General features: G+C 53.2%; 1 protein-coding gene across 2 annotated transcripts; it reads left to right on the top strand.

The window, feature by feature from the left end:
• The first annotated feature begins 900 nt into the window (after positions 1-900).
• RHBG (Rh family B glycoprotein) lies at positions 901-13,363 on the top strand. 2 transcript variants are annotated; one of them, XR_005719292.1, is made up of 10 exons: positions 901-1,127; positions 6,463-6,649; positions 7,058-7,208; positions 7,315-7,462; positions 10,157-10,323; positions 10,618-10,755; positions 10,869-11,002; positions 11,556-11,677; positions 12,465-12,750; positions 12,945-13,363. XR_005719292.1 is itself a non-coding variant. In XM_040230269.1 (10 exons), the coding sequence occupies exons 1-10, from the start codon at positions 941-943 to the stop codon at positions 13,002-13,004; spliced, it is 1,368 nt and encodes a 455-aa protein (XP_040086203.1). In that variant the 5' UTR covers positions 901-940; the 3' UTR covers positions 13,005-13,363. The 2 variants fall into 2 exon arrangements, 1 of the variants encoding a protein (XP_040086203.1); XM_040230269.1 differs by having other exon boundaries at positions 12,677-12,750.
• Positions 13,364-14,564: the final 1,201 nt, after the last annotated feature.

Raw genomic sequence — 14,564 nt, 5'->3', positions numbered from 1 at the left:
TCGTTGTTTGTCTACCAGGACGCCAGTGGATACAAATCCTTAACAAAGGGCTCTTGACTCTTAACTGAGAAGACCTTCCTACCACCTATCTTCTCTTAACTGAGAAGACCTTCCTACCACCTATCTTCCCGTCTTTCCAGCTGCTGGGGGCAGCCCAGAACCTCTCATATCACACTGGGTGTTCAGGGAACCCAGGTTTCAGTGGGCCCCTGCCCAGCCTGCTCCCAGGTTCAGCCTTCTGTCCTAGAAGTGTGGTGGGGTGTAGATGCGAGGATGCTTGGGAATGGGGTAAGGAACTCAACTGTCGAGACTCAGACCTCCCTGGCCACGTTAATCATCAGTGTCTACAGAGCCGCTTCTTTATCTCCGTTCTCCATTGGTTTTTCAATTGGGGGAAAGATTGAGTAACACTTCAACCCTCTCTTGTATCACCCTGGAGGGGTCCGGTGGGAGAAGTCTGAGCCCACCGAGGTCGCTTATTCTTTAGGAAACATTCTCTAAACTAACATCATGTTTGAGGGGGCGGGTGCCCTTCCTTCTTTCTCCCTCCACCCCCACCGGTCCCGCAGCTGTGCCGGAGCAGGGCAGGACACGGGGAGCCTTTCCAGGGTTATTTCCAAGGATCTGTCCCAACAGGAACGGCATCAGGGTCAGCTGGGCCAAAGGAAAGAGGACTTGGGGCTACGAACGCCCCAACCTCTCCCACTCCTCGCCTCGCCTCACGTCTGGGGCCAGGCCCTCGCCTTCCCCGCAACACCCGGCTTCGTGGAACTGGGTTGGGTAACTGAGCGCGGACAAGAAGGCTCTGGCAAGCCTCCTCGTGGTGGGCGGGGCCTATCTCAGTGGGCGGGGCCTAGCTCGCTCCGCCCGCCCCGGGTGTGTCTGCTGGCGCCACGCGCCTGGAGCCACAGCCGAGTCGGAGACTCGCAGCCTCTGTCCCATGGCCTGGTCTCCCCGTCGCTCCGCGGGCCGACGACTGCAGCTGCCCCTGCTCTGCCTCCTCCTCCAGGGCGCTACCGCCATCCTCTTTGCGGTCTTTGTCCGCTACAACCGTGAAACCGATGCTGCCCTCTGGCACTGGGGCAACCACAGTAACGCGGACAATGAATTTTACTTTCGCTACCCAAGTGAGTGCGGGTGAGGGGGCGCGGGGAGCTAAGACCCGGTTTCCCTGGTGTCTTGGGAGGGAGCCCAGATCTACCCCTAGGTGGGCTACCCTCTTGCTTTGAGATGAAGGTGCCCCAGATTTATAATAATATCCTTTCACTAGTGTCTGCCACGTTCCAGGTATTATACCAAGGGCGGCACATGCATTTTCTCTTTTAGTCTGTGAAGTAGACAAAGATGGGGAAACAGCTGGTTCAAGGTCTTGCTGTTAGAAGTGAGTGAGCTGGAATTTGAACCCAAATCGGAAGCTCCAGCTTTACCTACTCTCTTGTTGGCCTAGCTGGGCTTTGCCTAGAGACTTTGTCTTTTCTCAGGCCTCCACCCTGAACACAAGGAGAAAAAGAAATCCTCTGGGCAGGGGAGGTAGGGGGTGGGGCGGGGGAGACAGTGATGCAGGTAATGGCTGTGAAGGCAGCCAAGGCCAGTGGGCTCAGACAGTTCTTCCCCAGTCCCCCAAAGCTGGTTCTTCCAGAGTCATAGAAAAAATGATGTAAGGAGCCACCAGCCAATCACAGAGTAGCCGCCCCACAGCCCTGAGGAGGAGGCAAGGCAGTGTTATTAACCCATTTCACAGAGAAGGAAGCTGAGGCTCAAAGGGGCTGTGATTTATTCAGGATCACCTAGTAAGTGAGTGACAGAGCTGGAACTAGGACTTGGTCACCCTAAGCTCTTAGCACTGCAGCTTACCTGCCTGCTAACAAGGCCCAGGAAGGGGAAGTTTTACCCCCTCCTTCATGTTGAGGACAGAGCCTCTCCTTCAGGGTTGGGGGACCAGCCTTGTGACTCAGGCCCTGGGCAGCTAGGACCAGTGGCACCAAATCTCCCAGGCTTTGTTACAGATGTTTGAGTAGGTCTCTAAGCTCAGTTTTCCCCATCTGAGCAATGGGAAGGAAGGTGCCTCCGTTTGAAAGATATACATTCAAACAAGGCCCAGAATGTGGGTGTCTTCTATAAAAATCCCAGCTTTTATTACCTTCCTTTCTGTGTGCAGAGCTGGTGGCAGCTGTCCTCACCTGACTCTCTTCCATCCCCAACCCCAACACAATGAAGTTCACAGTGCTGAGAATCGAGAGGGTGAAGTGGAGGCTCGGTTTTGTTCAGTCGCTTCATCGTGTCCAGCTCTTTATGACCCTATGGAATGCAGCACGCCAGGCTCCCTGGTCCTTCACCATCTCCCGGAGTTTGCTCAAATTCATGTCCTTTGAGTCGGTGATGCCATCTAACCATCTCATCCTCTGTCGTCCCCTTTTCCTCCTGCCCTCAATCTTTCCCAGCATCAGGGTGTTTTCCAGTGAGTGAGCTCTTTGCATCAGGTGGCCAAAGTATTGGTGGAGGCTTGGTCCTAGGCAGAGAGGGCTACAGCTCCTCCTTCCCCACATTTCACCCCAATTCTAGCTGCATGAGTGAGTCATGGATACTGAAATCAAAGCCACAGAGCTGGGATGGGAGGCTCTTGGGGTCATGCATTTGTCCAGAGAGATGGGGAGTTGGAGGGGGAACAGTCCCTGGACTGAGACTTGTAAGCTCTTGCTCTAGAGTCTGACCTGGCTGCCTGTCATGACCCCCTATTTGCTTCTCCCATGGGCCTCAGTCAAGGCCTCCAAGCCCTGCTTGCTTCAAAGGCCTCCTTGACCTTCCTTGCCCCTGCGTTGTGTGATAAACGCTGCTGAATGCACAGCTTTCTGTCCCTGGATTGCAGTAGGAGGAACAGCAGTGGGAATCCTACCTCTTTCTGCACTAGTTTTTTGTCCCTGTGGACTTGGGACCCTGGGGATGGGTTGGAAAGGAGGGAGATATGAGGTCCCTGAAGCCTGGGGCTTTGATGCGCCGAGTCTTCACCGTCCCTGTGTCCAGGAGAAGTGGTCAGGGCCAGAGGGTGGTGTGACCACTGCCCTTTGATTTGGGAGATGAAAGGGAGTTTTGCCGCTGTTGTTAAGCAGTGGGACTAGCCAATGCCAAGGGCATGGCTGCTCTGAGTGTCTGCCTGTTATCTCTACAGGAAGGGCCTTCAGAGCCCAGCTGGTTCACTCCTCCCTGAGGTGGAGAGAGAACCAGAGCAGTAATGCGCAAGATGACACAGCAAGTCAGCCCACCTAGAACCCGGCCTCTCGACTCCCCATCTTCAGCACTTCCCCCACATTACAAGCCTCTTATTCCACGAGATAAGCCATGGAAAATAAGAGGGGGGAAAGTCTAAGTGTGCAGGGGACGCAGAAGCAAAGATGAGAAAGGGTTCTAAGAAAAAATATGGACAGGTTCTTTTTTGTCTGTCTCTGAGACCTTACTTGCCAGAAGAGCGGTTTAGGACAAATGGAAATAGGATCTTCCTGAGGTGGGGGTAGGGGAGTGTGTGAGCGGGACCAGAGTGGTTTGTGACTCTTTTAGGAGAATACAGCCCGATCTGCCCTCTTAAAGGCAGGTGGAGGTAGAGTGGTGGGGAGAGATGGCCTCCCCAGCTCACCACTCCCTTTTTCCTGCCTCTCATATTTTATATCCCCACTTTACAGATGAGGAAACTGAGGCTTAGAGAGGTTAAGTGACTTGTCCAAGGTCACACAGTGAGAAGTGTAGGGATGTGTGTGTGTGTGTGTGTGTGTGTGTGTGCATGCGTGTGCTGGAATTTAAAGCCAGCTCTGTGAGATGCTAAAGCCCCAGCTGTCACTGTTCCCTTGTCCTACAGTCTGACTTTGTTCAGGAATCATCTGGTGGGGTTGGGGAGAGGCAGTAAGGGAAGGAGGGAGGGTGATAGGTGGCCCTGGAGGGCTTTTATCTTCTCTCCAGCCAAAAGTGCATGGGTTTGGAGGGGTTGGGGATGTGATGGGAAACGGGCCCCATGCTGCTGGACCCAGGGATCCCCTGAAGGGAATGTTGAGGGGTCATCATATCTATCCCCCTGCCTCCAGCTGGAATAGCTCCTTACCCTCCACAGCCCACAGAGAATGTCTGTGTGGTACATTCCATGGAATGGAACGAATAAAGGAGATTTCTTGGTGTTTAGATTCCAGGTGAAAAGCCACCGGATTGAGTTTTGATTCCAAACAAACCCCAGGTGGGAAATGTAAATATTATTGCTGTTTAAGACAAGTTCTGGAGCGGTTTGGGCACGGAGCCCTGTGACACAGCCCCCTGTGTTGTCTTGCTGTCCTTGGGCAAAAGAACAGACATGGCTTCCCCTTTACTGTTTGCACAAGGAGAAAGCAAGTCAGGTGGGGAGGCTGAAAGAACTAGGGCTGCATACTGAGATCTAAACAACACCTCTCCTTTTCTGTTGGGTTTTAAGATCTGAAAGGGAAGAGCGATCTGGGCAACTTGAGGAGTGGGCAGGGCTGGAGAAGGGGCACAGTGGTGGGGACATCTAATGAGGCCAGTGGACCTTCACTCCCTTGGCCGCGGGGGCTGCGTGTACCCAACCCTCTGCAGGGGCTGGCAAACTCCTTTCCTATCAGCCCACACTCAGCACACACACACACACAAATTTGCTTCTCTCAAAGTTATTGATTGCATTCTAAAGTTCAGTAGTACATATTTGGCTTGTTGATGGTTCTTATTTATTTGTTTGGCCATGCTGGGTCTTGGATGTGGCCCTCAGGATCTTTAGTAGCCACATGTGGGATCTAGTTCCCCAACCAGGGATTGAACCCAGGCCCTCTGCATTGGGAGCAGGGAGTCTTAGCCACTGGACCATCAGGGAAATCCCTCATTGTTGCTTCTTTACCTTTAAACAAAAAAGGTGATTGTGATTTTTTTTCTTTGTGATCTGCCTCGTTCTACTTGAATTCATTTACAACAAAAACATGTGAATAAGGAAAGAAAAGCAGAGAAGAAGACAAATAATGAACACTGTGAAGGTCTGTAGCTGATATAGCTGAAATTCCAATGTAGCTTTGAGCTATAGGCAGCCAAGAAAAGGGGGAAATATGGATAGTTACATGTTCTCATCAGAATAAAGGAAGCCTCACATACGTGATTCTTTGATTCCTCTGATGTCTGTCTTCCAGCAACAGCTACATTCCCAGAGTCTGATGCATGATTGCTTAGGTTTTTTTGTTTGTTTATTTATTTTTAGTTCTATGACTTCTTAGTAAACATCTAACACATGAGTGAAGGAAAGCAGATCAGTTCCTTGTTCCTTAGGGGAGATGACATTTCCTAGTACTAAGTTCCAGGAGAAATTTCCCACCTGGAGCTATGAAAGGAGAGTTCAGAGTCATGGTTGGTTGACCCTGTTTCTCAATAAGTTATTAACAACAGATGCAATAATGCACTCAAATGTTCCTCTAGTGTTTCTCAGTTAAAGCCAAGGATAGCACAGCATTACTGATACATAGACCCAAGACAAAGGAAACAGGATGAGATGCACTGGCTGAATATCACCCGAGGTTGCGTTTCTAGCCCTGTTTACAAGTAGATGGTGGGAGGGGTACAAAACAAAATAATACAAAGCAAATTGTATGTATCTCATTTTCAATATGGCTGTTTATTATTTTAGATTTTTGTACACAGAATGGAAAGCAAACAGAAAAGACCCCAAGTGTCCCTCCCCAGAAACCCCATTGACACTTAAAAAATTCAAGTGATTCATCTATAAAATTAAGATATCCAAAGTATAGAAAGAAGCAAACTATAGGGTAAAATCTTTCCCACAAATCTTCTTTCCCATAAGTGGCCATATTGCAAATCTCCAGGGGTTGTTATTTGCACCAGAGTTGTATGGCTCAGCAGCCCTCCTCCTCCCTTCAATTCCTTTTTTCCCTGAGATAACCTCTTAACAAAGTTATTAAAGTTATTTTATACAGTTCTACAAAGTTAACAGTTATTTTCTCAATTAATTTGTAAAATTTAAAACCCTAAAACTGGAGAGGCATAGATTCTGAAGTATGAGGAATGGAGGTTAGACATCAAGATGAACTTCCAGCACAAAGGCCAGAAGGGGAAGAGAATTTCCATCACAGAGGGCAGGGGCTGCTGCAGGGAATCACACAGGAAATGTGGGGCTTTTCACTGGTCGTAACGACCCAGGGATTGGGCAGTTGAGTGGGGTAGAGAGGAGAGCAGAAGACTCTACTCTCTTGCTCTGACCTGGGGACAACAGGGATGGTGGGGATCCCACGGCTCCAAGCTGGGCAGCTCTGCACCGGTAAGCCAGGCTGGGAGGCCTGGCCACGCCTCGGGGAATTTTATAGGCTTGGCTCCAGCCTCAAGGCGGCACTGGCTGGTGAGAGCTGGGGGGTGGGGCAGGATTGCTGATTGGTAGCTGGGTGGTGGCCTGAATAGTCCCAAATGCCCTGCTCGCAGGCTTCCAGGATGTGCACGCCATGGTCTTCGTGGGTTTCGGCTTCCTCATGGTCTTCCTGCAGCGCTACGGCTTCGGCAGCGTGGGCTTCACCTTCCTCCTGGCCGCCTTTGCCCTGCAGTGGTCCACGCTCATCCAGGGTTTCTTCCACTCCTTCCGTGGTGGCTACATCCTTGTAGGCATGGAGAGGTGGGCAGCAGTGGCCTCCCTGGCTCCCCTAGGTCTACCTGGGAGGCCCCTGCCCAAGGGACCCAGCTCAAGCCTGGTCTTCCAAGTCTGCTCCCTGACCTAGATTTTTGACCCATCAGTCGATTTCTTTTAGGTACCCTGCCTGTTCTTGTCTGATTTCTTCTCCCATCCTTGACCTACACCTCCCTTTAGGCCCCTTAATACTCAAGAGCTGTTGGGAGAATAGATAGCATCGTGGAAAAGGGCAGTGCTCGCAAATCCCAGAATCTCCACAAAAAAGGGAGGTGATCCCTTCCCACTTCCCAGGGAAGAATTTAGCCTGGTGTGTTCATTGCCCTCCCCCCACCCCCACCCCCCGGGCTGCCCTTGTTTCCAGCCCCCCTCACCCTCCCCATCCGAACCCCCCAGCATGATCAATGCTGACTTCTGTGCTGCGGCCGTGCTTATCTCCTTTGGGGCCATACTGGGCAAGACTGGGCCGGTTCAGCTGCTGCTCATGGCCCTGCTGGAAGTGGTGCTGTTTGGCCTCAACGAGTTTGTCCTCCTTAGTCTCCTGGAGGTGAGTTTGGATGGGGATGGGGTGAGGAGTGGGCATGGCCAGGCCCTGGGCATGGGGTAGGCCTGGGGCAAGGGGCTGCCCCTCCACCTCAGCCCCACCTCCCCAGGTGAAGGATGCAGGAGGCTCCATGACCATCCACACTTTCGGTGCTTACTTCGGGCTGATCCTCTCCCGGGTCCTCTATAGGCCCCAACTGGAGAAGAGCAAGCATCGCCAGGGCTCCATCTACCATTCGGACCTCTTTGCCATGATTGGTGAGGCCTCCCGAGGTGTGGTGGGTAAGGGGCCAGTTCATATCCAGGACTGGTCTCGGGGTGCCACCTATAAGTCTTGGGGTTCTGGCAGGAACTCCCTTCCAACTCGGACTCTTCCCTCAGAGCCTGGGGACCGTTGCTTATCATTTTTGGTAGTTTTATGACAGGTTCTTAGAACTCAGAGCTCATGGATCTCGGGGCTCCATCCCAGAAAATGCTCATGAAGGTGTTAGTCACTCAGTCTTGTCCAACTCTTTGTGACCCTGTGGACTGTAGCCTGCCAGGCTCCTTTGTCCATGGGATTCTCCAGGCAAGAATACTAGAGTGGGTTGCCCCACCCTCTTCCAGGGGATCTTCCTGACCCAGGGATTGAACCCAGGTCTCCTGCATTGCAGGCAGATTCTTTACTGTCTGAGCCACCAGGGATGCCTGAGATCCATCCCAGGGGCCTTTCTAAATCCAAGTCTGATGGTACCTATCTCTGTTTAAAGGCCTTCAGGGCCCCCCTACCCACATACCAGGCTCCTCAGTCAGGCATACTGGCCCCTGGAGTAATTTGCTCCCCTTCCCCTCCCCACTCCCCACCTCTTTCTCCCCCTCTCTCTGCAGCCAGACTCAGCTTCTCCCCATCTCTAACCTCTAGGCCTGTTCCCTTGGTGCTGCCTCCCACCTCCTGAGGACACTTCCTCCCAGGAGATTTCGGCAATCTCAGGAGAGAAGGAGAGGTCACAGGTCACCCCTGGGAGGAGTAGGGTCTGGCCTGCAAGCACCCTCATCACCTATTTCATCTAAGCCTGCACCTCTGCTCCTGTCCATTCACTGATGAGTCAGGAAAGGAAATTGATATTTTACCTTTTTGAAGGTAGTATTGAGTAGTTACTGAAGTGCCCATTCTTACTTTAAAAAGAGACTTGCCTTGTGTTTCTTGCTCACATCTGGGTGTGTTGTGAAACAGAGTACATGGAACCCTAGGCCAGCTGAGGCCTCCTTGCCCTTTGATAAGTTTGGTTTGAAGTCCAAAGGCTTCCCAAAGATTTCTATGTTTTCCTGGGAGGCTTACATTCTCAGAATTTCTCTGCCTCCCAGCTCCTGCTGGACAGGAAAATGGGTCTCTTCCTTGATTCCTCTCAAAACTCTTCTCAGAAGACACATGTGTATGTGTGGTAGATTTTACTGCAGACTGTGGAGATGCAGAAGTTACGTCGCAACCCAAGGACCACTCAGGACTAAGGGGCACTTCCTCAAGCCTCTCTGCCATGCTGGCCCTGCCCCACAGAGCCCCCAGCCGCCCCACCCTTGCCCCACCTCTCCCTCCAGGACTGACCTGGGAACCTCATAGGGCAGCAAGGCCTGTGGAGCTCCCAGTTCCTGCCAAGATGCACAGGCCCAGCCCATCAGTGCTCATGCCAGGGCCCACCCTCTCCAGGCGGCAGTTGAGGTTATAAAACAAGTGATTTTCCTGTTATAGATATCAAGTACCAGATCATGCCTGACATGTGGTGCCCTTTGCCTTTTTTTTCTTTCCTTTTCTGATACTTAAAAAAAAAAACAACCCCCCGTGGTTTTCAATCAAGTAACTAATGCCCTCTCATGCCAGTACCCTTCAGTGGTACCAGTTGTTAGACATTTAGTACCAGCTAGGCCATGGAAGACAGTTGAGAGTCCCTTGGACAACAAGGAGACCAAACCAGTCAATCCTAAAGGAAATCAACCCTGAATATTCATTGGAAGGACTGAAGCTGAAGCTGCAATGCTTTGGCCACCTGATGTGAAGAACTGACTCATTGGAAAAGACCCTGATGCTGGGAAAGATTGAAAGTGGGAGGAGAAGGGGACAACAGAGGATGAGATGGTTGGATGGCATCAGCAACTCGATGGACATGAGTTTGAGCAAGCTCCGGGAGATGGTGAAGGACAGGGAAGCCTGGTGTGCTGCAGTCCACGGGGTCGCACAGAGCCGGACACAACTGAGCTACTGAACAACAATGAGGCCGTGGTTGGATTTCCCTGGTGGCTCAGCTGGTAAAAAATCCAGCTGCAATGCAGGAGACCTGTGTTTGATGCCTGGAAGATCTCCTGGAGAAAGGAATAGCTAACCACTCTAGTCGGAGAAGGCAATGGCACCCCACTCCAGTACTCTTGTCTAGAAAATCCCATGGGTGGAGGAGCCTGGCAGGCTGCAGTCCATGGGGTCTCGAAGAGTCAGACACGATTGAGCGACTTCACTTTCACTTTTCACTTTCATGCATTGGAGAAGGAAATGGCAACCCACTCCGGTGTTCTTGCCTGGAGAATCCCAGGGACGGGGGAGCCTGGTGGGCTGCCGTCTATGGGGTCACACAGAGTCGGACACGACTGAAGCGACTTAGCAGCAGCAGCAGCAGCAACCACTCTAGTACTCTTGCCTGAAGAATCCCTTGGACAGAGGAGCCTGGCAGGCTTCAGTCCATGTGGTCGCAGAGTCAGACATGACTGAGCGACTGACACTAACTAAAGCAACAGGCCGTGGTTAGGGACTTGGTATGCATCATCTCATTTAGTCCTCGCTTCCTGAGGTAAGTGTCACTATCCCCACTTTACAGATGAGGAAACTGAGGCTGATGAGGGTAGGTGACTTGACTGCAGTTACACAACTTGTACCTTGTGAAGGAGCCACTTACTTCCTCTCCTTCTGCCTGCCTGCCCACCGTTTAGGGACCATCTTCCTGTGGATCTTCTGGCCTAGTTTCAACTCTGCACCCACCGCCCTGGGGGACGGGCAGCATCGGACCGCTCTCAACACATACTATTCCTTGGCCGCCAGCACCCTCAGCACCTTCGCCTTGTCAGCCCTTGTTGGGGGGGATGGGCGGCTGGACATGGTATGGGGAAGGGTGTGGGGAGAGGCAGAGGGGTGGGCCGGGAGGCCAGGGAGAGATCTGAGACCCTGCAAGGTTGATCCTCCAGGGGAACAGGTAAGGGCAAAGGCACAGGGGACTGCATCTACGCTGGAGGCATCGGGGCCAGTGCAGGAGGTGAGGCTAGGACCGCGTGTGAGGTAGAGGACTAGACGGTGGAGAAGCAGCAGGTGGCACTCTGGTGGGCGGGCTTGGGGTGGGTGTGGCTGTGACGATCAGAAAGGGCCTCCAGAGCCTTGCTCTTCTGTGCTCCCTTAGGTCCACGTGCAGAACGCAGCGCTTGCCGGAGGGGTTGTAGTAGGGACATCAGCTGAAATGATGCTGACACCCTTTGGGGCTTTGGCAGCTGGCTTCCTGGCTGGGGCCATCTCCACACTGGGGTACAAGTTCGTCACGGTACATAAGCCCCTGGGCCCTGAGCAGGGCAAGGCGTCTTCACACCCTTCCTCCTCTCCAGCAGGCCTGGCTGAGGGGGCACACGAGACTCATGATTGGTGTCCTGTCTCCAGCCCATCCTTGAGTCCAAACTCAAAGTCCAAGACACATGCGGTGTGCACAACCTCCATGGGATGCCGGGGGTCCTGGGAGCCCTCCTGGGCAGCCTTGTGGCCGGGCTGGCCACCAGTGAAGCTTATGGAGATGGGTGAGTTCTCCTCACCCTCACCCCACCCCCAGTCCTCAATGGAATCATTATCCCCCTGGAACTAACTCCCTCAGTCTCTTCCTCCTTTTGTGGACCACCACCACCACCAAAAAAAGCTGTCTATTCTCTTACCTTGGAAGCTGAAGAAACTGGGGTGAACAAGACGACGGGACTGCCTTCTTGGTCCTCAGTCCAGTGCAGCAGAAGGTCGTTGAATAAATGATTTCAACAGTGTCATTATTAAAGGGTCAAGGAAGAGACACTGACCCTTAGGATAGGGGAGAGAGGAGGCAAAAGTGACCTCAGGGGAGAGGGGAGGCAAAAGTGACCCTCAAGCTGAACCTTGAAAGGTGTGAGGGTGTTGCTGGCACACGGGATGGGAGGGTGTTCTCCTCCAATGGGCTCAGTTGGAGCAAAGGCCTGGAGGTGACTCAGCCTGGCAGGCTCCCCAGGGCCCTTTCGGCTGCTGCAGAAAGCGGGGCAGGGCACTGATGCGCTGACCAGCCCTGGCTCCGCGCTCCATCGGTCTCCTCACTTCCTCCTCTCCCTGCAGCCTGGAGAGAGTGTTTCCACTCATAGCCGAGGGCCAGCGCAGTGCCACGTCTCAGGCCATGCACCAGCTCTTCGGGCTGTTTGTCACACTGACATTTGCCTCTGTGGGTGGGGGCCTTGGAGGTGAGTGACCTTGGCTGGGGTCGGGAGTTGGCAGGAGGAGCTCCAGGAAGGGCAGAAGAGGGGGGCGGCGGGGTGGGGGGGTGTGGGAGCAGGTGTTCTCTGGAGGAAGGGTCTTTGGATCGATCCCATTCCCCTGACGTTCATTTACTCTATTGAACACCTACATTGTGCCAGGTGCAGGGTGGGGTTATGGTGTTCAGGGGTAACTTCCTCCAGGTAAGGAGGACCAAGCAGGTACTTTCTCCCTTCTGGTCGCAAAGGAAGGTGGAAAGCCTGCTGACCAGTCCCTCTCTTCTGCGGCTTAGCGCGCTGCTCCCTCTTCCCACTAGAGGGCAGCCCAACCTCAGGCTGAGGCCTGGGGCGCCACCTCTCTGGTGCTGAGGCTGGCGCTGGGGTAGGGGCCGGGAGGGAAGAGGCCTGGCTGGCTCATCCATAGACTAGGGCACAAAAACCTTCCACAGAGGCAGCCTGCCCACTGATGCCAGGCCAAGCAGTCCCTCCTGATGTCTGGCCTTAAAAATTAAACATATGCTTCAGTATCCCCATCTTCCTGCTCTCATCTTGAGATCTTATCCTTAAATAAGAGTTCATTCATTCATTTAATTACTTATTTACTCAAGAAACACTTTCTGCATGCCTCTTGGAGAGGAGCCCACAGAAAGCTTACGAGCTGTGGTTCATGACAGACTCACTATTTGATCCGTTCCCACAGTGCACACTTTAGTATGTTACTTCTCTGAACCTTGGTCCCCTTCTCTGTAATACAGGGGTCCTATTCACCTTGCAGGGCTGCTGTGGTTACTCCGGGAGGCAGTGCTTTGTCACACATTTTGCACAGGGCCTAGCAGAAGTGGCGCTTGATAAATACTGTGATTTGCCTGTGTCAGGCATCACATTGATGTCATGACTCCCAGCTCCTCTGTGCCCTGTGGTACTGGGTAGCAACCTCCCCTATGGGGGCAGCAAAAAGCCTCACACATTGTCCCCTACTGGCACCAGGGCTCCTGCTGAGACTGCCCATCCTGGACTCCCCACCAGACTCCCAGTGCTACGAGGACCAGATTTACTGGGAGGTGAGCTGTCCCCGCCCCTCAGGCCCTTAGGGCCCTCTCACCCTCAAACGCCCCCTTCCCTGCCTCGCCTCCTCTGGTCCAACCTGCCTCTTTCCCTCCTCCCCCACTCCTGCTCCTCTGGGGTTCACCCTTCAGCTGTGGTCTCCGTCCTCTAGAGCTGACCCTTCACCTGCTCCTCCATCCCTGCCCTCCAGGTGCCTGGGGAACATGAGCATTTAGCCCAAGGATCACAGGAAACAGAGACTCAGGCCTAACTTGCTTCCAGCCCTTGGAAGGATGCTGTCCTTTTAGAAGAGGATGACTGCCTACCCTGGGGAAGCTCCTCATTATTAGTTCCCATCACTTCTGCTGCAGGAAAGAAGACAGGAGCTCCTTTCCATAGGGAGACTTGGGGGAGGGGTGGTGGAAGGCTGGGGAGATGGTGGGGGAGCCAGGTGGCTATAACTGGTCAGGATAAGGAGAGAGCCTCACGCACCCCCACCCCACCACCCCACGCCCTGCAAGTAAGGCACTCAAGGGACTCTGATTCACCGGACCAGCATCACTCAGTTACTGTGAAGCCTGAGCCAGGGCCTGGCTCTCTGAGGATGATAAATACCATGGTCATCAAGGACTTTGACTCCTTTATTTTTGTGCATTGAGAATTTGGGGAGTTTCTCACACCATCTGACTCACAATATTAGAACCTCAGGTGAAAAAAGACCTGACTGGTGACAACATCCTGCCTCCTTGAGCCTAAGGAACTTCCCCTAGGATGCTGTCTTCTGTGAGGGCAATGCCCAGACTGCGCTTTCTTGCTTCCAGAGACGGGGAGCTCATTCCCCTCCAGCAAGTGTATGTTTGTTACAAGACAGCTCAGTCTGCTAGAGAGCTCTTCCTAGTCTAGAATGAATGCCACTCTGACCCTCAACTTGGGTGACCTCTGAACAGTAGGAAGAGAGCCCCAGGAGGCTTAACAGTAGCATAAGGAATTCTTTTGCCACTAAATCCTCAGAAGCTGGAAGCAGCTAGCCTCCAGGCACCAACTTAGGTCCCTGTCCAGAGTCTGAGGAGGGGGGACTAGGAAGGGCGATTCAGAGTTGCTGTAGGGAACGAGGAAGGCAGGCCCAGGGCTTGCGTCGGCCTGACACCATCGGACCACCAGAGGGCGCTCCAGTCCCAGCAGAGGAAGATGGGGCCTTCATGCTCCAGCATCCTCTACCAAGAATGCAAGCCCTTCCTGCAGCCTCATGGCCTTCCTGCCTGCTTCAGCTCTGGTCCTCACTATTGCTGCCACAAGACTTCTGAGCGCCCAGTCCTCATCGCATGTCAGGCGGTGCTAGGGCTTCCAGATCTTTCATTCGACTAGGAATCCATCCTTCCAGTAGACCAGAGCTCTTTTCCCAAACCTGAAGTGTGGGAGCCCCTCTGCCCTCTCCTGCCGCTCCCCAGGCTTCTGACAGGAGTGAACAAGACTACAGACCGCTTCCTCAAGACCAAACCCCAGGAGGGATTTCTGGGGCCTAGTCCCAGGATAGGCACAAAAGGTGTTCCCACGAGGCGTCATCCTCACTGTAGTTAAAGGGACTGAGATGGGCTGGAGAAAGAGGACAGCACAGAGCTGAGGAAAAGCTGAGGAACAAGGAGGGCTCTTGAGGGACAAGTGCCCCAGGGGACCCTCCTCTTTGTGGCCCAAACAGACTTGGTGTATCCCTCCCCTTGAGTTCCCCTCCTTCTTCCACAGCCTCTCCTGCCCCGTTGCTGGCTGGGATCGGTATGTTGGAAAGAGATCCTTGTGCTGAGGCAGAAGGATGACTGCTGAGATTGCAGAAAGG

This window comes from Oryx dammah, unplaced genomic scaffold, assembly GCF_014754425.2.
Source record: "Oryx dammah isolate SB20612 unplaced genomic scaffold, SCBI_Odam_1.1 HiC_scaffold_28, whole genome shotgun sequence".
NCBI lineage: Eukaryota > Metazoa > Chordata > Mammalia > Artiodactyla > Bovidae > Oryx > Oryx dammah.
The sequence above is the reverse complement of the archived record's forward strand: the minus strand, read 5'-3'. Positions and strand labels throughout refer to the sequence as shown.

Coding starts and splice junctions, on each gene's coding strand:
- RHBG (XM_040230269.1), top strand. CDS start 941: ATGGCCTGGTCTCCCCGTCGCTCCGCGGGCCGACGACTGCAGCTGCCC. Junction 1,128..6,462: donor ATTTTACTTTCGCTACCCAA/GTGAGTGCGGGT, acceptor CCCTGCTCGCAG/GCTTCCAGGATGTGCACGCC. Junction 7,463..10,156: donor GGACCTCTTTGCCATGATTG/GTGAGGCCTCCC, acceptor CCCACCGTTTAG/GGACCATCTTCCTGTGGATC.